At 35.3% G+C, this 23,819-nt stretch overlaps 1 protein-coding gene and 1 pseudogene across 1 annotated transcript; one reads left to right on the top strand and one right to left on the bottom strand.

Annotated features, from left to right (window-relative positions):
- Positions 1-953: 953 nt before the first annotated feature.
- On the top strand, positions 954-5,903 carry LOC105771221 (anthranilate synthase alpha subunit 1, chloroplastic). Its single transcript, XM_012592633.2, has 11 exons — positions 954-1,286; positions 1,822-2,006; positions 2,101-2,290; positions 3,464-3,615; positions 3,755-3,870; positions 3,964-4,210; positions 4,279-4,335; positions 4,439-4,591; positions 4,737-4,817; positions 5,062-5,148; positions 5,367-5,903. The coding sequence occupies exons 1-11, from the start codon at positions 1,103-1,105 to the stop codon at positions 5,688-5,690; spliced, it is 1,776 nt and encodes a 591-aa protein (XP_012448087.1). The 5' UTR covers positions 954-1,102; the 3' UTR covers positions 5,691-5,903.
- Positions 5,904-5,965: 62 nt separating this feature from the next.
- On the bottom strand, positions 5,966-6,556 carry LOC105771222 (pleckstrin homology domain-containing protein 1-like; annotated as a pseudogene).
- Positions 6,557-23,819: the final 17,263 nt, after the last annotated feature.

Here is a 23,819-nt window from a genome sequence, read left to right on the forward strand (position 1 = left end):
ATCGGTATAAATATAAGATGAATTAAAGTATGATGCAAATATTTGTGAAAAAATTAAATATAATATAAGATTGAGTCTAAATTAAGTGAGTTTAAATGTGCTTAAAGACACAATATTTTTTAGGCTATAAAGGTGGTCATGGGTTAGACTGGGTCGAATTTAAATATGATATTAAAACATTTTATACTTGTCCAAACCCGATCCACTCCGAAATAGAAGTCTAGGATTTTACCAAAACTCAATTATATTTGTACATGGTTAACTCAATCTATTCTAGGTTCATCCATATAATTTTTAAAATTTTATATTTTATATATTTTTCCATTTATTAAAACTTTTAATAAACAAATTAACATTACATTATAGTATAGTATTATATATTATTATAGATTTAATTTTTATGTGTTATAATATAATATAAAATATATATATATTACAAAATTAGAAATGGATCAGGTCAGACCTTGAATGTTCTAGCTCGAGCCTAACCTATATCTTAAACAAATTTAATTTTTTTACCCAAATCTATTTTTTGAATTTAATATTTTTGTCTAAATTCTCTTAACTTTTAGACAAGCCTTTCGGTTTAAGTGGGTAGCCTAACCTGAACAATCTGAACTAAGAGTTATGAGTAATTTAGATATGAGAAAAATATTATAATTATAATTATTTGAATGTATATTATTTGTTATTGTAATTATCTAATATTACAATGTCCCATATCATTTCTTAATTTTTATAAATTTAATATACTTTGATAAATTTTACTAACTATTTCAACTAAACTAATCATATTTATTTTTGTATATTTGTGAGTTAAGAAAATGATAATATTATTTTAATCTGTGTAAATTATTTAGAAAAAGAAATGGTAACGCAAACAATCTTTTTCCTTGGAAAAAAGAAGCGTGTTGCTTACAGTGAATTTGGGGGTCAAATCCCTATCTTAACATGAGATGAAGGGGGGACACTTTTTCTTTTTTCAAATTAATTATATATAGGTTGTGAGAAGTGTGTGAAATGAGTGAAACGGCTGCTCAGGGCTCTCCACAACTCCTCTTTATTTATTTCACTAATTGTTAGAATAGTGCTAATCAACAGAATGCAGGCATCCATGTCGGTTACCTCGACGAACTCCACATTACCAATGCCAATGCAAAGCAGCCTTGGATTCTCTCACCGCTTCCTTCCTTCATCTCATCGGTTTTCTCAACTTCCGATCACCCGCTTTTCTCCCGCTCCTACTTCACTCAAATGCAGGGGCTCTCTTTCAAGCTTTCCACTTGGTAAACTTTTTTTTTTTTTAAGTGAAAGAATCAACTCTTTTTTTTCCTTTTGCTGTTTGGCGTTTGAGAAAATGCGGGAAATTTGAAGAAAATTTTCAGTCTTCTTCTTTTTAATTATAGAATGAAAGAAATGATTGAAGTGAAATGATGAATGTGAACTGCTTTAATAGAGAAAACTTAATGCGAAAACGAATCTGGTTTGTATTTATTTTCTTAATATTTATTAATAGAAATGCTAAATAGTAATCTTTTTCTTTTTTTTTCTTGGGCTTTAGTTTGAACTGTTCTGAAATGTGAATAAATTCCCCATCCATTTGTTTACTGAGAAAATGCGGGAAAGAAGGATTTAAATTCTCAAAATAATTAAAAAAAAAATGAAACTCTTCTGATTGAATAAGGAACGATTTAAGGAGTAGAGTTAAGCAAGAACAGTAGATTTCTTTTGGGGTTTACTTTCCATATGTATAATTATATTTTAGATTCTAATCAAAGTGAGTGCAAATTGACTCCATTTATTTTTGTTTATTTTTTTCAGTTAATGATGAAAAGAAGTTTGTGGAGGCGGCCAAAAAAGCAAATTTAGTCCCCCTTTATCGTTGCATTTTCTCTGATCAACTGACTCCAGTGCTTGCATACCGGTGTTTGGTTAAAGAAGATGATAGAGAGGCTCCAAGTTTTCTCTTTGAGTCAGTGGAGCCTGGTTCTCGGGTTTCTAGTGTTGTACGAACTTTAACATATGCTTATTTGTTTGGTTCGTTTTCCTCCTATATGCAGGGTTATATTTACTTTTATGAGTTGGATTTTGATTGTATAGGGTCGATATAGCGTGGTTGGAGCTCAACCGACAATGGAAATTGTGGCAAAAAAAAACAAAGTTATGATTATGGATCATGAGGCAGGGAATTTGACTGAGGAGGTCGTTGAGGATCCGATGTGTATTCCCAAGAGAATCTCAGAGACTTGGAAACCCCGACTTGTTGAAGATCTTCCTGATGCGTTTTGCGGTGAGAATGATTCCTCTTGTGCATGTCTAATTGCCACAAATATATATTTGATATGTTTTATAACTTTGGCTTTGGCTTTGGCATTTCTCTTCTTGATTGGTTGTTTTTATCTGCAATGTTCAGATTAAGGAAAGTTGATTAATAATTAGTTGACTGTTGTTGGCTTGTTCGTAATTTAACGGCTCCTTTATTGTTGAATGACACTTGAAAATCGAGGGATCGATATAGCAATGCAGTAAATTCTGGTTTTGGAGTTATTTGTGCTACCTCTCATATTTGGAATGCTGATTTGTTCAAAACACGTGCTCGTATTTAGTTGGAAACAAAGTGACTAAAAGTCAATATTACATAGTACCGACAAAACATGATCATAGAGTTAATATTCATAGTGCGGAAAAAACATGATCTTTTGTCGTAAAACAATTAAGACAATTGAAAGATTTTCGACATGTAGAGCTGTCTTGAATTTGTGTAATTATTGTGACGGTTACAATATGACCGGTTAGGTATGTGGGCTTTTAGGACTACAGCTTGACATATAGCACGACAGAATTCCGTAGTTCTCATGATTTGCTAGCAGGTTTTATGGCTGTAATAAGTTTTATGCCACATGTAGAATGCTGTGTGTTTGTCAGACTTAGTGAGTTATGTGTGAATTAAGAAAGTTCAGGGGTTTGAGTGGTTCAAAAGTGCATGATGGGGTTAGCATAAAGTATCTGTTATATTATGGGGGATCTAAAAACTGATTAGTGATTGAAGAAATTGTAAAATTTTAGCACTACAAGTATGTGATGTGTCCATCGCGTATTCACACGAAAGATGGTTAGATTTGTTGATTAAATAGGGTGCAAACCCACTCTTAAGTTCTGTATTTGGCTATAAATGATAGAGAACTGGAATGAAGGTACCCTACTTGGCAAATATATAGATTTATACATGCAGTAGTAATCAAGTATTTTGAAATTAAGCTACTTTATTGTATTCAACCAGCAACATTTTGGGTGCCTTAATTCTTAACCTGTTAGGTGCAGGATTTTATTAAGATTTTCCCATTGTAAGTAGTTGGTTTTCATGACAGTGTAGGAAAACTCTGATGTCATTTTATTGTGGATCCATACGGTTTCTTTATAAGTCTTTATGCTCACATTTTCTAGTAATTCCTGTAATGCGTAGGTGGATGGGTTGGTTATTTCTCCTATGATACAGTTCGTTATGTGGAGAAGAAAAAGCTTCCGTTCACTAAGGCACCACGTGATGACAGAAACCTCCCAGATATACATCTAGGACTCTACAACGACGTGATTGTATTTGATCATGTGGAAAAGGTATTCCATTTTCTCCATCAACAATGCACTTTTTCTTTCTAGCAGTACTAAAGTTCAGGATTTTAGTTCCGATTATCAATCAAGTCTGCTAGAAATGACAGTGAGATGGAGTAATATTAACAGTTGCTTTTATTTGCAGAAAGCATATATAATTCACTGGGTGAGGCTAGATAAACACTCGTCTGTTGAGAAAGCTTATAATGAAGGAGTTGACCACCTAGAGAAATTGGTAGCTAGAGTACAAGATGTTGAGCTGTGAGCACATTTATACTGTTCTACTGGTTTGATTAAGTTTAGATGCCTTTTAATTTCTCTGACATATAATTTTTTTTCTGATTTCATTCTTAGACCAAAGCTATCTCCAGGCTCTGTAGCATTACAAACCCATCACTTTGGCCCTTCTTTAAAGAACTCAAATATGGAAAAGGAAGAGTTCAAGAAAGCTGTACTGAAAGCGAAAGAGCATATTCTGGCAGGGGATATTTTCCAGATTGTATTAAGCCAACGTTTTGAACGGAGAACATTTGCTGACCCCTTTGAAATATATAGAGCTTTGCGAGTTGTGAATCCAAGTCCATATATGGCCTACTTGCAAGTAAGTTTGTTCTTTAATTACCTTTTAGTTGTGAACTGTTTCATTTTTATTTCACATGCCCCTTTCAGGCTAGAGGAAGTATTCTAGTTGCTTCAAGTCCCGAAATTCTTACCAGGGTAAAGAAGGTAATCTTTTACACTTTTTTTCTTACTGTTTTCTTTTTCCTGATTTTAAATTGTCTTTGGGATCTGAGGCTCTCAATTTCGTTTTTGTGATTGGCATGAGCAGAATAAGATTGTGAATAGGCCATTGGCTGGAACAACAAGGAGAGGAAAGACTCAGGCTGAAGATGAGCTGGCAGAAAAGCTATTGCTAAGTAATGAAAAGGAATGTGCAGAACACATCATGCTTGTTGATTTGGGTCGCAATGATGTTGGAAAGGTTTTTCCTTCAGCAGCAACTGTCTTTTTCTGCTCTATCTTTGTATTTGGTAGTGCATGAGAGACTTTTAAACTTCACCGTCTGTCTTTTTTTTAGCGCAGAAAGGTGCGTAGCCAATCGTTTTTACTGCATGTTATTGATGTAGGTCTCCAAATATGGTTCTGTAAAGGTGGAGAAGCTGATGAATATTGAACGATATTCCCATGTGATGCACATAAGCTCCACGGTATGAAACAATGCTTTTATCATCTAAACATTTGTTGACTTATTTATGTGAAAGGGAACATATATGGTTCCTATTGATTCCAACTTTATTATTTACTTTGTTGCCTCTATGCATAACCGGTTGAAACAATACTAAACTCTTTAGATCCTTTATGGTATCTCCAAAATGCCCTTCGGCTCGAACTTGTTAATATTATGTTAATCGAGTGCAATACTTTGTTTATAAATTGCTGTGAATTATGCAGGTTACTGGTGAGTTGCAGGATCATCTCACTAGTTGGGATGTCCTCCGTGCTGCACTTCCCGTTGGAACTGTTAGTGGAGCACCAAAGGTACCATACCTGTTGCCCTTTTACATGTTTTGCACAAATCCTGTTTTCTCAAATGATGATTGAATGCTTTCAAGTCTTTCCTTTGATTCTGGCATTACGGTCCAGCCCGGACAGCTTACGAGTCAAAGCAGCATTGCATATCACTGACAGTCTTCTTAATCTAGGAAGTAATTCCCCTCTCCCCTCTAGGTTTTGATGAAATTGAGATATTGGTATAGGTGAAGGCGATGGAGCTAATCGATGAGTTAGAGGTGTCAAGACGAGGTCCTTATAGCGGAGGATTTGGGGGCATTTCCTTCACTGGGGATATGGATATTGCGTTGGCTCTCAGGACCATGGTATTCCCTACAGGTAGCCGCTATGACACAATGTACTCATACAAAGGTTCCAGCAGACGCCAAGAATGGGTAGCTTATCTTCAAGCCGGCGCTGGTGTAGTTGCAGACAGTGATCCTGATGCCGAGCACCTAGAATGTCAAAACAAAGCTGCTGGCCTTGCTCGTTCCATTGACCTAGCGGAGGCTGCATTCGTTCATAAATGACATGCAAACTTTTATTCACCACAGCAGTTGTTAGCTAAACATGATCAGCTCAAGTTTTCTTTCTGTTATTTGGAACAACAGTATGAAAATATACTTCAGCCTCATCTGGGAAGCTAGGGAAAAAGAAGAAATACCAAAGGTAGATAATCTAAATTTTATGTCGGTTATGTAAGAAAATTATCTTCCATAAGAATTACGGATAAATTTCCGAAATTTGTCTAAACTAAAATTATCAAAATCAATCATCCTGTCTAAACTAACATCAAACAAGCAAATATTTTGAATTTTAATATATATACATATAAAAGAATAAGCAAACAATTACCAATCTGATCATTGCCAAAAAAAGTAAAATATACAAACAACAGAATTATGATAGATCTGAGTGACTGTGGATGATCAACGCATGTTATCATAATAAACTATCTCGGAATCCGTAACGGATCTGGAGTGCTGAACTATGGAGCGTCCGATGGAGTTGATCCAATCCTCCTTTTCTTTCTCCGCATCGGCAATGAATTACATGGTCTCCTCCCTCGTCGAAAGCTCAAAAGCGTACTGCTTGTTCTAGATATCTTCGGCTCCCTTCACGGTTAAACAGGTGGCAACTGGGATCACACCACGCGGGCGAGAGGCGCGTGTGATTGATGATTCCTTGAACCAGAACAGCCTCCCTTGTTTCAACACGAACCAGCGGCAACGCCAGGTTTTTATGTACTCACCTTGTAATTCGACCAGAATTGAACACCGTCGTAGTCGTTCGGTTTCTCCGTCAGCGCCGTCGCTGCTCGCCATAGGCTTGCCATAGCTGTGATTCGAGACGTCGAAGGAATGGAAGAGTGTTGAGAGAGAGAGAGAGAGCAAGAAGAGTGTATCAATCTCATTTGATTTATTTATTGAGGAGTAGTTCATTTATTCTAGACCTGTTCATGGGCCGGGTCGGACCCACAAAAAATTTCAGCCCGTTTTTTAGGCCCGGGCTCGGCCCGGCCCGAAATATAGGCCTGAGATTTTGCCCAGGCCCGGCCCGAAGAAAAATATGGGGCCGAAGTGCTGCCTGGCCCGCCTTTTTAATTAAAATTAAAATTATTTTTTAATAAAATTAAAACTAATTGTTATTAAAATTAATTGTTAGTAAAATTATCAAATTATTAATTGTTAATTGTATTAATTCTTGTAATAAAATCTAACATTTGATTAGTAAATTTATCAAATTATTAATTGTATTAATTGTATTAATTGTTGTAATAAAATCTAACATTTGATTAGTAAATTTATCAAATTATTAATTGTATTAATTGTATTAATTGTTGTAACAAAATCTAACATTTGATTAGTAAAACAAACTTGATGTTTTATTATTATTATTTTATAACACTAGTCAAGGAAATGAAAGTAAATAAACTTAAAATAAAAAACTATTATATTTTAAAATAAATATATATATTTAATATTTAATATTTTTTTGTTGGGCCCGGCCAAAAAAATCTTGCTCGAGGTCTGCCCATTTTTAAACAGACCTAAATTTTACCCAAGCCCATATTTCGGCCTATATTTTACCCAAACCCTCCCATATTTGGTAAGGGTCGTTTGGTCGGGCAGCCGCCTGACCCATGGACAGGTCTAATTTATTCCTTCTGATTTGGTTTAACTAAAATTTTGCTATTACAAATTCTACTTAGTGGTTGTATTTTAGTTATATTTTTTAAATCCATTAGTTTCTAATAGAAATTTTTTAATTAATAATCAAAGCTTTTTAAATCATAATTAACGACAATTAATATGTTTAGAATTTTGGACAATTTACACAAAAAAGCCTTTTTTTAAATTACTGAAATGGGCCCGGTATTTAATTATTTACCGGAATGGGCCATTTTCCGGCAAATCGTGTCCACATCAGCGCGATGTCAGGAGAAGCGCCAGCAAGTCGCGGCCACGTCAGCGAGCTTTCCTGACATGACAACAAATCGAGCCCTCCAGGACGCGATTTGCTGCCACGTCAACAAAGCGCTACTGACGTGGCCCGACTTGCCCAGCTGTGAAAAAGATTAACGGTCAAAAATTTGACCGTTGCCCCTCTCAACGGTCAAAAAAAAATTATAAATACCCCCACCCTTTTTTTTTTCACAAACTAATCTTCTCTCAAATTTCCTCAATTTCCTCTAAATTTCCTCTCAATTTGCTCTCAAATTCCTTCCAAATTTCTCTCAAATCCATATTTAATCTCAATTTGCTCTCAAGTTCTTCTTAAATTTCTCTTAACTCTCTTTTTTAAATAATTTTAAAATTTTTGTTTTAAATTTTTTGAACCGTAAAAATTTCTAAATTTCTCTTAAATTTTTTAAATAATTTTAAAAATCTTGTTTTAAATGACCAGAGAATTGACTCGTCTTGATAAGCATCACATATCGGTGGAACAAATGAAAATGGTAAGTGTTAAATTTAATTTCTAAATATTATTTAAGAATTTTTTATTTATGCATTTTTAGATAATTATTAATTTATTATTTGTTATAAAAGTCTGTAGATCGGGTATTGGAATGCAATATCCGGAATATGCATGGTCCTTCATCACTGTTGGTAGAGAACTACCTGCAGGAAGCGGGTTTTTGGCACGTGGCGACGATAGGCCGGGGATGCAAGGTGGACCCGAAACTAATCAGTGGTTGATCGAGAGGTGGAGACCCGAGAAGCACACATTCCATCTTCCATGTGGAGAGTGCACTATCACTCTAGAAGATGTCAGTTTGCAATTGGGATTGCCGGTGGACAGTTACCCAGTCACCGGGTCTGCCCAATCTAGCGATTAGGGGGCGGTGTGCTACGAGCTTTTGGGCGCTATTCCGGAGAAAATGGAGGGAGTTAAGATTGAGATGGGCTGGTTACGTGACACATTCCTTGATCCGGATGAAGATTCAACCAAAATTGAAAGAATCCGATATGCTTGGGCATACATTCTTCAATTAATTGGAGGTTATCTGATGCCCGACACGTCATGGAGCCACGTACATCTAATATGGCTGCTGAAACTCATTGATTTTAGAGGAGTCGGTGAATTGAGTTGGGGGTCTGCCGTCTTGGCAACGTTATATCGGGAGATGTGCGGGGTGACGCGACCGAGGAGAGCAAAAATCGGAGGTTGCCTGTCACTACTGCAGTCATGGGCACGATTTCGCTTTCCATTTCTACGTCCTAGAGTGGACCACCCATATACATTCCCACTCATAATGAGGTAAATTTTATATTAGATTTTACAATTATTATGTAGATTTTTAAAAATAAAAGTATGCTAAAAATTTATTTAATTAGGTGGAACCATCCGGCAAGTCATGCTCGATTACCTACCTCTCTTGAAGATATACGGCTTCTATTGGACTAACGGTCGGAAGCACAAGTAAGTATTAAATAAAATAGATAATTTCCATACATTAGCTAGTCGATTGGTATTTAGTATTTAGTATTTAGTATTATGTATATAACTAATATTTCTATCATGCTCATATAGTTTCAATGGACACCATACGAGGATCCGGCAATTCGGGCAGTAATTCCGGATGAGTTCTTACAAAATCCACAAGCTTGACACGTGAAAGTCGTGTTGATCAACTACGCAACCGTGGAGCCGCACCAGTCAGATAGAGTGCTACGACAGTTTGGATGTAGACAACCTATTCCCGTAGATTCTGAGGTGTTTGATTTTCAATACAAAGTCAACCTTTGGTAATTGAATACGGATTGGCCGAGATACTGGTCCGAGTACATGGAAATGTGGGAAGATCGATATGAATATATACCTACTCGGGAACCAATCATCGTTCCGGAGTTAGCGTGCGTTCCAGAATAGCGTTCGTTCCAGAATACATGCCATGGTTTAGGATCCATGGCAAGCCGTATTTACTGATGCCAGAGGAGAGGCAGCGGCAAATACGTGTCGAAAGGGAAATGCGTGGGCCTCTAAATCCAAGACGACAAGACGACGAAGGCAGCCCCTCAACGAGGCCCAGACATTCACCCGGCTTATCATCAGCGGCCATGCAATCACCAGGCCCAACGAGAGCACCGACACAGTCACCCGACACAGCAGTTCAACTGATGGTACCCACGCAACCGTCTTTTCAGATGATGCCAGGTGCGTTTCCTAGCCCTTATATGTATCTTAACCCTTATATGTATCATTTTCCAAGTCCTATGGCAGGTTGGAGCCAAATGCCCGGTTCAACTCCATTTCCTGTTATGCCGAGTGGACCACCGATGTATAGGCCAGCGGCGCACGAGGGATCGCAAGAGGGGCTGTCAGGGAGCTCTCCTTTTTACCAATCCCCACCAACGTATGAGTTTCAAACACCGTCGCCGTTCGTGATGCAAACACCTCCACATACACTATTCTTTGAAGGTGGATCATCGTCCCAAGTCCAACAACCAGATGCCGTACCGGAAGAACCAAAATCCCCACCAGAGGAACAACAACCGCCGCCGGAAGCTAGAGAAAGGAGGAATCCAATACAGAATCGTTTAATTTACCGCCATGTGGCAATCGAATCCCCTGCATAGACATTGATTGCCGTATTTAAATTTATTTGTACAAATATTTTGATTATTTTGATATTATTTTATGTAATAAAATAGAAATTTTTTTGAGTTATTTTGATATTATTTGATGTAATAAAATAGAAGTTTATTTGATGTAATAAAATAGAAGTTTATTTGATGTAATAAAATAGAATTTTTTGAGTTATTTTGATATTATTTGATGTAATAAAATAGAAATTTTTTGAGTTATTTTGATATTATTTGATGTAATAAAATATAAGTTTATTTGATGTAATAAAATATAATTTTTTTGAGTTATTTTGATATTATTTGATGTAATAAAATAGAAGTTTATTTGATGTAATAAAATATAAATTTTTTGAGTTATTTTGATATTATTTGATGTAATAACATGAGATTAATTAGTTTGTACAAATATTTTGAATATTTTGATATTATTTGAGAATTCTACTAACCATTAACACAATTATCAGTTAATATTTTTAGTTTCACATAATGTTAGATTTGAAGAACTGTTTTGACTGTTACTAACAATTAATACAATTATCAATAAATAATTGAAAAATATAATTTATTTACAATTACATTCAACTATTCCGATTAAGGCATGATCAGCTTGTATGGTCTGGATTCCTACACCATCCGCACAACTTCTGTTGACTGGTTGTTTCTCGGATATTCATATTATTACGTATTCTAGTCGAGCAAGGTCGACCCTTTGGTTTACGACGCAATTCTCTATCCGGTAACAACTTAAAAGGAGCAAGAGATACGGGCGGTCACTTACGTTCATCTGGGACCGGTGGGAAAACGTGTCTCCAGACGCTGTACATGTTTTCTAATTTGTACACTTCGTCCACATAGCTCATCGGATCCAGACGGAGATTCTGACAAGCTACAATAACATGAGCGCATGGATAACGAAGTGCATTAAACATCCCACAGTCACACGTCCTATTTCGCAAGTGTACACGATATTGCCCGCCAACAACACCTTGGTGCGGTCTGTCAAACTCTGTCACGCAAAATCATAAATTGTCTCGATCGTGACACACTATGTGCATGGTGTTTGCCCTCGCCTTGACCTTGTTAATTTCTTGAACTACCTTACTGCACCATACATGGCCTCCCTGCATCTGGCCTGCATAACTTGCTGCTCGCTTTGGAAATAGCGCCGCCAAACGAAAATATGTCTCTCGCACAACCGATGTTATCGGTAGATGACGCGTTCCTTTAAGAACAGAATTTATGCATTCAGCTAGGTTCGATGTCATATGGCCATATCGTAGGCCCCGTCGTATGCTTGTCCCACTGTTCGAAACGTATGTTACAAAGGTAGTCAGCCCCTTCTCCGTTAATTGAACGTAAAATTGCCAACATCTCGTGAAAACGATCTTTATTTATTTCATACCCTGCCAATATAAGATCATAGCAAATAATTTATACCACTTCTACCAATAAAACTAATTCAAATTGACAAACGAAATAACACAAATATAGACTAAATACCCATGTTGGTCACTTGTCATCGTTCGCTCTTAGATGGATATTGCCTGTAGTAGTTCGAAGTAACGTGTCTTAGGCAATATTTATGGTGTGTGAGCTGCCATAAGCTTCCCTGTCGATCAAATACAGCTAGTATACCGGCGCCCCGATCTGAAATAACACAGATATCAGGTTGGGGGCACACATGCCTCCTTAACCTAAAGAGAAAGAAATCTTAGTCATCAGACAACTCCCCCAGTGTTATTGCAAATGCAATTGGAAGAATTCTCCCACCGCCATCCTGTGCCACTGCAAGCAATAGCCGATGAGTATACTTACCGAACATAAAGGTACCGTCAATTTGTACCAATGGCTTGCAGTATAGAAATGCGTCTCGGCATTGCTTAAAGGTCCAAAACAGGCGTTTGAACACTTGACATCCACGTAGCAATCGGCCGTTGTAGTACGCATGTTCCGTTTCAAGGTCTGTGATGGCACCTGGGATGTATCTATCTAGCACCTGACACCACTGCCGTATTTCATTATATGAGGCGTCCCACCCACTATGCATCTTCTCCAACGCCTTTTGCTTAGCTATCCAAGCCTTGCGGTAAGAAGGCGTGTACCCTATTTGGCTACGAATATTGGTAATTAACACCGACATTGAAGTCCTGGGATCTGCTTTAACCGTGGGCAGTATCAAGCTAGCTAACATAGGTTAATCCATCTTGGGATGATCTTGTGAAACACCTATAAACCGAGTACATTAAATAATGCAACATTGCATAATAAAAGTATTATTCAGAAACTGTCAATACTGTACCTGCAACATATGTATGTGGACATTTGTACTTTTTAATCTTCCACAACCCTGTCCTTTTCCTTAACGAGGCGTAGATTTTCCATGAACATGTGCCGTCTTGGAAAGCACACTTCGTCTCAAACTTATCAGATTTGGATTTAACGACGTAGTAGTTAACACCGTTTTTGATGCTATGTTGTTTTAAAGCACCAATAAAACTATCCTTGTTGGTAAACTGATTACCAACTTCAAATTCACCGAAATCAACCCCCGAACTTGTACGATCACGCAACTGGTGTGGTAGATCTGGAAACTCTAACGCATCATCTGCAGACAGATCGACATTATGCATGTGGGCTGGAGGTGAGTATGCTCTGAATCGTGAATTTTCTTCTTCATCTGAACTCCTTTCAGCATCTTCAGGTTCTGTTGGAATAGGCTCCGGTTCAGAAAATAAGCCAACTTCTGCACCATCCGGCCTGGGCTTTCGAGGTGGATCCACATCGGAGTCATCTTCTAACCTATAATCATCTGCAGCGTACGAGGTCCCCTCACCGGTTGACGTAGTAGGGAGTACATCATCCCTTATTCTAGGCATTTGATAACGTCCCCAATTGGATGTAGATCGCCACCCACTAGAACTTGATGCCGTTCCCCAGTACGTATTTCCAACATCAAACATCGAGCCACCGATGTACATGTCCCATCCACCGACAGAGTGTCTTGCAGGGGATGTGCATTCGACACCACTACCAAACATGGGCTGTTCCGTATTTTGTAACCCGCTAACCGAGTGTCGACCAGGGGTCGTGTATACATCTCGAACACCGGTCGCAAGTACATCATTTGGCGATGTAAATTATACATATAACTCAATATAAGGTGCTTCACTAGCAAGATGAGTCTGCACCATTGCCTCCAAGCTACGAGCACCTTTTATGTCGAACGAGTCATATGTCACCGAATCAACAGAAGAACAAAATCGATACGTGATAGACAGAACTTTCATTGGCGTCGTTCCGAAAATTTTACGCCTAATTCTTTTACGAAGTTCATCAAATCTATGTTCGTTAAAACCACCGCACCGTATTCTCCGACAAAAAAACAACACCATTCTCGGTGTGGCAAACCTCACCATCATAGTAAATAACAGTACTAATACGTTCACTCATATTTGAAACTCTAACCTTCTTAGCTTCTTTAAATTGTTTCTGCTGTAACTTATGCATTCTGAGAACATTTTTTGCCTCATTTATAGCCTCAGTCCAAACATGCTACTGTAGCAAAAGCGCGTCCATGTGGGCGCGATTTCACAAATTCTTCTCATAAAGCATCCTGGTAGAAGCGATTTTATACTATTTGCTCAGAAACGTCAACTCGAAATTATTTCTTCCAGGACCAACTGTAGCAAAAGCGCGTCCACGAGGGCGCGATTTCAGAAATTCTTCTCAAATAGCATCCTGCTTGAAGCGTTTTTTATACTATTTGTTCAGAAGCGTCAACTCAAAATAATTTTTTTAGGACCTACTGTAGCAAAAGCGCGTCCACGTGGGCGCGATTTAACAAATTCTTCTCATAAAGCATCCTGGTAAAAGCGATTTTATACTATTTGCTCAGAAACGTCAACTCGAAATTATTTCTTCCAGGACCTAAAAAGCCTGAACCCTAAACCCTAAAAGCCAAAAAAACCTAACGTGGGAAAAACGGCGAAATCGCGTCCCCCGAAACGCGCTATGTGGCATGAAGTCGCGGCCACGACAGCGCCCTGACGTGGACGCGATTTGCCGGAAAATGGCCCATTCCTGTAAATAATTAAATACCGGGCCCATTTCGGTAATTTAAAAAAAAGGGCTTTTTTGTGTAAATTGCCCTAGAATTTTATTGAAATAATAACTTTAAAATATTAGCACAAATTTTTTTAAATAAATTATAATTATAATTATCACAACTTCTTCCCTATATTTTAACTAACACTTCTAATAAATTATAATAATTATTTCAAAATTTTATTTTATTTTTACTTTTTAACTAATAATTTTAAATTAAATAATATAATTATTTTTAAATGTGAATTTAATTGTACGATGGAAAATAAAGAGTATCCTCATCAGTTCAAAAGTTTTTCAAACTTGTGCTTTTATATATACTAATTTCTAATATTCAAGGCAACTATTTTTAATATCTAATGAAATATTTTTATTTCATATAATTGGAGATGGATTACTTCAACCCTTATTATGAATTTGAATAAAGGTAAAAGAACAACTTTATCTTAAAATTTTATGTAATTTCTTAAAGATTGAATTCTAATAAATAAAAATTATTTAGAGAATTAGGATTAAAGTGTGATTTACAATAATAATACATAAAATTAACAATGCTTTTAATTTATTAAAATGATTAAATTAACCATTAATTTTTAAATTTAATGTCAATTTAGTTTTAATATTAAAATTATTTTTAACATTTTATATTTTAAATATATTTTATTTTAAAACCAAATAATAATATTATCAGTTAAAAAGTGAATCTTGTTCAAATTTAACTTGTCTAATTGGAATAAGATTATTTAATATATATTTTAATTTTCTAATAATTCATTTTTGTAAGTAAAATAAGAATCGACATTAAATCATCCAGTATTATAAAAAATATGAAACAAATTAAAGAAAAAACTTAAATTTATTAAAAATAATTAAAATAAATGTAAAAATCCAACTTTCTAAAAAATTAAAAATTATTTTAGTACTCCATTATTTAATTTTTTTGAAGCCTATAAAAGTGACGGTGCAAAGTTCTTACATTGTTGGTCTTTTTATATTGCAACTGTTCCATCTTCAATATTTAAATTTCCTTTTATATATGTGGAGTTGCATGAATCATGCTGATATTTTTAAGCCAATGTTGAATATTATTTATAATGATAAATTTTAATTTTAATTTATATATAATTATAATACAAATTAAATGATAATTATTTAAAAATATATAGTAATTAATTGATATACTCAATTGTGCAGTTCATATAAATAATAAAAATATATTATTGATATGATATTATTGAATGTTATTTATAAGGGTAAATCTTAATTTTAATTTATATATGAATGTAGCACTATTAAATGATAATTACTTTAAAATAATATATAATAATTAATTGGTATACAAATAAAATATATATATTAATGTTAAATAAGTAATATAATGAACAATAAAGGATATTCTCGTCGGTTCAAAAGTTTTTTCAAACTCGCGTTTTATATATATTATAGATCAATTTTAGTCCTTATATTTTCAAATTTTGAAAATTCAATCTTAACCAAATGGTAGTAAGTAAATTTGTTTGGTTAGATTCTACTATTAGTCTTGTATCATGCGTAAAGTTATAAATTTAGTCTATGTTCTCCAAATGGATCGTTCTTAATCATTATATGTGAAAATAGTAAGTTGGTATGGCATTACACATGCGTTAATATGTTTGCCACTTTAGATTTTGAAAATAACAAAATTTAACTTAATAAATTTAATAACTACCATTTGGTCAAGACTAAAATTTTAAAACTATAAAAGTACAAAAATTAAAACGAGCAAATTAAAGTACAAGAAGTAAATCCACAATTCATACATAGGACAAGGACTAATAGCGAATTTAACCTTTGGTTTATTAGTTTCTATTTTCTTTAAGAGTCACTTATGTATTATTAAATTATGTATTGATCACGAATTTTAATTTGTTATAAAACAATTACTAATGTTATCGATTTATAACAGTTTGGTCATTTGAATCATTAACTACCATTAATATATAATTGTAAGCTGCCATAATACGTTAAAATATTATTTTAGACGATAAATTTAGGTTAAATTATATAATTAATTCCTATACTTTTCTTTTGGACAATAAATCCTATACTTTTTATTTTTTGAGCGATTTAAATTTTTATTTTCTTTTTACTTTAATATACTTTTCTTCTTCCTTTCTTTTATCTCTTCTCCTTTCTTTGAAGTTAGATAAAAAACTAAGGTGATTAATAATTGCAATGGTCTAAAACACAAATTAGCAAGCTAAACAAGTCAAAACAAATTTGAAAGATCCTTCAATGGTGGAATTTATGAATGATTCAAACATGGGTAAAGAGGAAAATCCCATTGAAAAAACACCATTTAAAAGTTGCATCAAACTAAAACAAATAAGTTAAAATGTTTTTTTAATATAAAAAAGAGAGCAAAAACTTGAAATCTGTAGGTGAACAAGCTTGCAAGGTGCATCAATGGCGAAATTTATGAAATACTCAAACATGGGTAAAGAGGAAAATCCTCACTACACCAAAACAGGTTTTTAGCGGCATTTTTTTAGGCCTTTAGCGGCGCTTTTTAACGCCACTAAAGGTTTTTGCGGCGCTTCCTCAAGCGCCGCAAAAAAGGCCGCTAACGAAAACGTCACAAACGTTTGCAGCGTTTACAAACAAAAACGCCGCTAAAGAACATGTTCTTTAGCGGCGTTTTTTCCTAAGTGCCGCTAAAGAACATGGTCTTTAGCGGCGTTTTTTTCTAAGCGCCGCTAAAGAACATGTTCTTTAGCGGCGTTTTTTTTACAAATGCCGCTAAAGAACATGTTTTGTAGCGGCTTTTTTTACAAATGCCGCTAAAGAACATGTTCTTTAGTAGCGTTTTTATACAAAAAACGCCACTATTTTTGGGATTTTTTTATATTAAATTTTTCATTTTTTCGGTCCTCCTGTAGCAACAATTCAAAAGCAACCAATAGCAATAAATTTATATAATATTTCAACATAAGGGAATAAAATAATATTAATATCAATAAATAAAAGTGAATTCATATTATTTTTACAAAAAATGTTAAATGTTTAAACCAAATTAAAATATTTATGTCATACACTATGAAGGCGGAAGTTGCGACTTAAACATCTTCATCATAATCTGAAGCTGCTGCTGAAGTTCGTCGTACTTTTTGGTCTGCTCTGCTTCTCTCGCTGCAGCCTCAGCTTCCCTCGCTGCCGCCGCTGCTTCCCTCGCTTCCGCCTCTGCTTTAAGTTGTAGCTGGAGTTCTTCATATTTCCTTTGAACCTCAATTGTAGTCGCTTGCATCTGAGCCATCTGGTCTTTTAATCTCTGAAATTCAGCTTGAGCCTGACTCCCCGAAGCCATGTATTAGTGGGAGCTGGATCCAAAATACTAGGTTGGGCTAACAAAAGATCCTTGAAATCGAACCCGACCATACCTTTCAGGACCCAAAACTTCAGTAATAATCCGGTTATCAATATCTTCAAGATGAACCGAACTATCACTAGAAGCAATCACTTCGTACTCCGCCTTTTTATCCTTTAGTTTTTCCTAATAAATAAATCACATAGTTAGGAACGCAATATTATATATTGAAAAACATATGCAACATAACAATAGTCGCATTACAAGCAATGAATTAAACCATTAGAAAATAAACACTATAAATAACTAAAATAAGTCAAATCGTATTAAGTAAACGTACCATTATTTCACCGACTTGAGTCATGGGAGATCCATCTTTCTTCCTATGTGTAATTTCAAAAAGTTGAAGGCGTCCAACTTTTTGACCGGACGACCGTTCCAACAATATAGTAGTATAAATATTAATTAAAGGGCAAAGTTATACATATTCGACAAAATTAATAAATTTAAAAATACCTCCGCCTCAGCTACACATGCAAAACTTCTCGACCCGGCTGTGTGGGTGAATTTTTGTTTCTGCCTGCTGCTTATTCCAACTTGTTCATGATCCTACGTTATGAAATTTTTTAGTACGTAAATAGAAAATACTATAAGCCAAAATAATTACAATAGTTTAGAAGTACGTCATATCTCGCCTTTATTTGAATGCCAAAATCTAACCGCATCTTCCCATTGGTACCTCAACATACCCGGTGGGACATTTTGCAATTTCTCATCGAGGGTTGTTTTTGTCTTATAATAATTTTTCTTCAAAGTACTTTTGTTGTCTCTCCATCTTTTTCCCAATGCCTTCTTTACATAAGCATCCGAGACTTCTAAAGCAAACCTCGCCTACAAAAAACAAAAAACACAAGTTAATCAAGTAAATATAAATGAAACTATTTCCCAAGCATTATAGATGACATTAACATTTTGTTACCTTAATATTATCGAGGGCTTGGTTTTTGTTGCTATCGGGCATTTAATGCCATGACTCGTAGTTTATAGGCAACATATTCGGATTTCGTGCTAAAATGCCCATGTATCCACTAAAAGTCGAGCTTCGATCCAACAGTGACCAAAACTGTTTCGTCCAACTTTGACACGCTCGACTGGATCTAACTCGTACAACTCTCTAAGTAGCGTACGTCCTCGACCTCTGCGCGTCCCACCATTTTCAGCTACAAATGGTATATTATAATGTAAGAATTTGAAAAATAAATCAACTATAACAGAAACACGCATGTAAATTAAATGTAAAATTACTTTGAACTTCTGTAGGATCCTCAGCTGTAATCGGAACATTTGAAGATCCAACTGCTGTCTGTTGTTCAGTACTATGTGTTTCTGTCGAGTTTGGATCAATTTGAACAATGCTTCCCCTTAGAATTTTTCTTCTAGGCATTTTATCTACAATACACATAAAATAGTTAATTACTTAATAACTAATTACAACAATAACAGCACATATAAAACAGTTGAAATATATAATAAGACGAAGATTTAAATTATGATATTACATATAATTAAACAATCGTAAAATCTTACTACTTCATTATTCATAAATATCTTCATCGGTATCCTAACGAACCCATCCAAATTGTGCACTAGTACTAGGGATATTATCGTTTAAGTTTTGTTCTGGAAAGGGCAAAGTTACTGATCTAAAGGGCAAAGTTACTGATCTATCGTCGATGTTATCTTTACTTCCACTGCCCATGTCAAACAAGTCTCTAGGGATGTTACGGAGTACAACGTACCAACCCTCATCAGTTGGATCTTTTGAGTAAAAAACTTGTTTGACTTGAGATGAGAATACATACGGCTCATCTATCAGTTGTTGTCCTGTGTGAATCAATCGGTCAAAGTTCACCATTGTAAAACCAAATTGATCTTGCTTAATTCCATGAGCTGTATTAACATCGGCCCAATCACCACGAAATAAGATAACTTTCCATTTGCCATAGTAATCCAACTCAATTATGTCAGTAAGTTGTCCGAAATATTCCACATTTCCCTCGACAGGATTATTGTCCCTAGCACTAGCATAACTTGTAATTGCAGAATTGACAACTATTCCACAATTTTGCGTTCTCCTCAACCTCTCGCGATATTTTGTATGAAATCTGAATCCGTTGATGAGGAACGCACTATATCTTTTAACCACTCGATTTGGACCTTGGGAGAGCCATTTAACATCGTCGTTTACGTTATTCCCACTCCAAACCTATTGAATGAAAAGTAAACTGAGTAATTCATTTGTTATGAGAAAACATTATTATTTGTAAGCGGAAGCTCGAACTGCATACCGTTTGGCTTAACCATTCATAAAAAGATTCTGTAAACAACTTATTGATATCTTGATGTTGTGTTCTTCGGGAGCGCAAACGAGATCTCAATATTTGTTTGTACTCACCGTGTTAAAAAAATGTGATCTTTGTTAGAAGATAAACAATTATTAGTTTGATAAATATTTATCAAATTTGTAGAACTTACTTCCGTAAAGGTTCCAATAATTCATGGTGAAACAGAACATATCGATGTGCTTGTACCCACGATAAATGATCTAATTCTGCAATTTCAACTTTTTCGATTGGTTCTCCAAAACTTTGGAACAAATAAGTATCGGATAAGTTATGGTCCGTGAGTCCAGCATTCCTATTTGGTCTGTTTAACCTTGTTTCAACATCTTCCAAATATCTTGAGCAGAATGTCATACATTCTTCTGCCAAGTAGCCTTCAAAGAATCGATCCTTCTGGATATCGCTTGTTGCGGCAGTAGGACTTTAATTTGGATAGAAACCTAAACACAATATACAACATTTCTTAATTATTGAAACTAAAGGCATAGAGGTGAATGAAGGAAAACTTTAAAAAACTCATAGTTCACACCTTTCTATGGGATACATCCATCGATAGAAAACGGGTCCGCCAAGAATTGCTTCGTGCGGGAGATGGATTATCAAGTGAACCATAATGGTGAAGAAGGAAGGTGGGAAGATTTTCTCCATGTTGCATAAAGTCAAAGCGGCTCGATCCTGTACCTTCTAAAGTTCTTGAACGTCCAAAACTTTGCCACAAATGGCTTTCATTATGTTGGATAGTTCAATTATACAAGACGTCACCTTCTTGGACATACAACATCGTAGAGCCACTGGCAGTAAATCTTGCATCAAGATGTGATAGTCATGTGATTTTAGCGAATATAATCTTCGATCTTTAACACTAACACATCGAGATATATTTGATGCATACGCATCTGGAACCTTTATATCCTTCAACACCGTGCAGAACAATTCTTTTTCCGTCTTCGACATTGAAAAAATAGAAGGCGGCAATCGATATTTCCCGTTCGGTAGTGGATTGGGATGAATATCAGGTCGGATTCCCATTTGGACTAAATCAAGTCGACTCTGAAGATTGTCTTTTGATTTTCCGTCGATATTCAAAACTGTACCCACAATATTCTCGCAGACATTTTTCTCAATGTGCATAACATCAAGATTGTGTCGTAGAAGGTGATGCTCCCAATAAGGTTACTCAAAAAAATACTTCTTTTTTTCCACAACTCCGCCTCATTAGGATCGTCCTCTTTATTAGAGTCATCATCAGCTTCATCATTGGATCTTCTATTTCTTTGCGTGTTTGGCGGTTGGTTCATCTTCCCATAAATGAAATTCATATCTTCCAACATGAACAAGATTTCAGAGCCACTGGTCTGCGAAGGAGCTTCTCTGAACTCTTCAATACCGTCAAATACAGAACTCTGAAATCTAAATCTATGATTTTCCGGTAACCACCGACGATGCCCCATGTAAGAGAACTTCTTCCCATTGTACAACCATTGCGAACATGTTTGTGCAGCACAACAAGGACACGCATAACAACCCTTGGTACTCCAACCGGATAAATTGGCATAGGCGGGAAAGTCATTAATGGTCCACATCAAAGCTGCACGTAAATTAAAGTTCTCCTTTCTCACCACATCTTATGTCTCGACACCAGCCCAGAATTGTTTTAACTCTTCAATAAGTGGCTGTAAATAAATGTCAATATCATTCCCGGGCCCTTTCTCCCCAGGGATAATCATAGATAAGATAAAGGAAGATTGCTTCATGCAAATCCACGGAGGTAGATTGTAAGGAACAAGCACTACTGGCCAAGTACTGTAGGCAGTGCTCATGATCTTGAAAGGATTAAATCCATCAGATGCTAGCCCAAGCCTCACACTCCTAGGATCGCTTGCGAAGCTTGTAAATTTATTGTCAAATGATTTCCAAGCTAAAGAATCTGCCGGATGCCTTAGTAATCCATCATCGGTTCGTCCATCATGGTGCCATGTCATTGACTCCGCTGTCTTCGATGACATGTAAAGCCTTTGAAGCCTTGGTATCAACGGAAAATACCGCAAAATCTTGGCTAGCTTCTTCCGTGACTGTGCATCATTTTCATCGTCGTTCCCATCTTCTGTGTTTCTACTTGTCCAACGAGAGTGGCCGCATACATGACAGCGCTGTTGGTTTCTCCGATCGCACCAATACAACATGCAGTCATTTGGGCAACTATGGATTTTGTTATACCCAAGGCCTAAATCTTTTATCATTTTCTTCATATCTTTGCATGATCGAGGGATTTTTGCAAACGGGAACATCTCTCTCAAAAACTCTAACAGCATTGTCAACGAGTTTCCGGTCCACCCTCCCAAACACTTTAATTGAAAAAGACGAACATAGAAGGACATCTTTGAAAATTTTGATCCCTTATATAGTTCTTCGTTCATGTCATTAAGTAGCGCGTAGAACTTCGCCGCTTCTCCATTCGGGTCTTCATGACGAACACTACTTCCCGGTTCGGTAAAAGCATTTCCACTAATATTACAATCATCAGAGGCCATAAAGTCCGCTGGGAATGATTCGACACCATGATTGTGCATATTAAATGCATCCCGCAACATACCTTCCATGTCATCCCCTCTATCAGACTGATGGTAAGCAGTATCAGGATAAGTTACATCCATCCTTGAAGAGGAGGTACTAGGTGGACATTCTCCATGAAATAACCATTGTTTATAACCCCGAACAAACCCATCAACAATTAGATGCTCGTATACAACTTCACGATAATGCCAGTTTATGTTGACACACTTCTTACACGGGTAAAGAATCATGTTCTCTTGGCTTGCATATTGAAATGCAAAATTTAGAAAAGTCTGTACTCCATTTTGATAACCGTTGCTTACCCTTGACAAATTCATCCAAGACCGGTCCATTTCTTAGATCTTGAAGTCTGATTTTCACCAGAAATTACAATGGTAAGTTGTTCAGTGGTAAGTATAAATGCGTTATGTGAGTATATCATATGATATATATTTATGTATTAAGTAAATTATGTAAGTTATGTACGTGTATAAGTTATGTATTAAGTCTGAAATCTAAATCTATGAAAGTAATGTATGTAATGTAAGTTGTAAGTTATTATGTATTATGTAAGTTATGTAAGTTATGTAAGTTAAATGTATTATGTAAGTTGTAAGTTAAATGTATAATGTAAGTTGTAAGTTAAATGTATTATGTAAGTTGTAAGTTAAGTGTATAATGTAAGTTGTAAGTTATTATGTATTATGTAAGTTTGTAAGTTAAATGTATTATGTAAGTTGTAAGTTATTATGTATTATGTTAGTTGTTAGTTAAGTGTATAATGTAAGTTGTAAGTTATTATGTATTATGTAAGTTGTAAGTTAAATGTATTATGTAAGTTGTAAGTTATTATGTATTATGTAAGTTGTAAGTTAAGTGTATAATGTAAGTTGTAAGTTATTATGTATTATGTAAGTTTGTAAGTTAAATGTATTATGTAAGTTGTAAGTTATTATGTATTATGTAAGTTGTAAGTTAAATGTATTATGTAAGTTGTTAGTTAAGTGTATAATGTAAGTTGTAAGTTATTATGTATTATGTAAGTTGTAAGTTAAATGTATTATGTAAGTTGTAAGTTATTATGTATTATGTAAGTTGTAAGTTAAATGTATTATGTAAGTTGTAAGTTAAGTGTATAATGTAAGTTGTAAGTTATTATGTATTATG

This window comes from Gossypium raimondii, chromosome 5 (genome assembly GCF_025698545.1).
Source record: "Gossypium raimondii isolate GPD5lz chromosome 5, ASM2569854v1, whole genome shotgun sequence".
NCBI lineage: Eukaryota > Viridiplantae > Streptophyta > Magnoliopsida > Malvales > Malvaceae > Gossypium > Gossypium raimondii.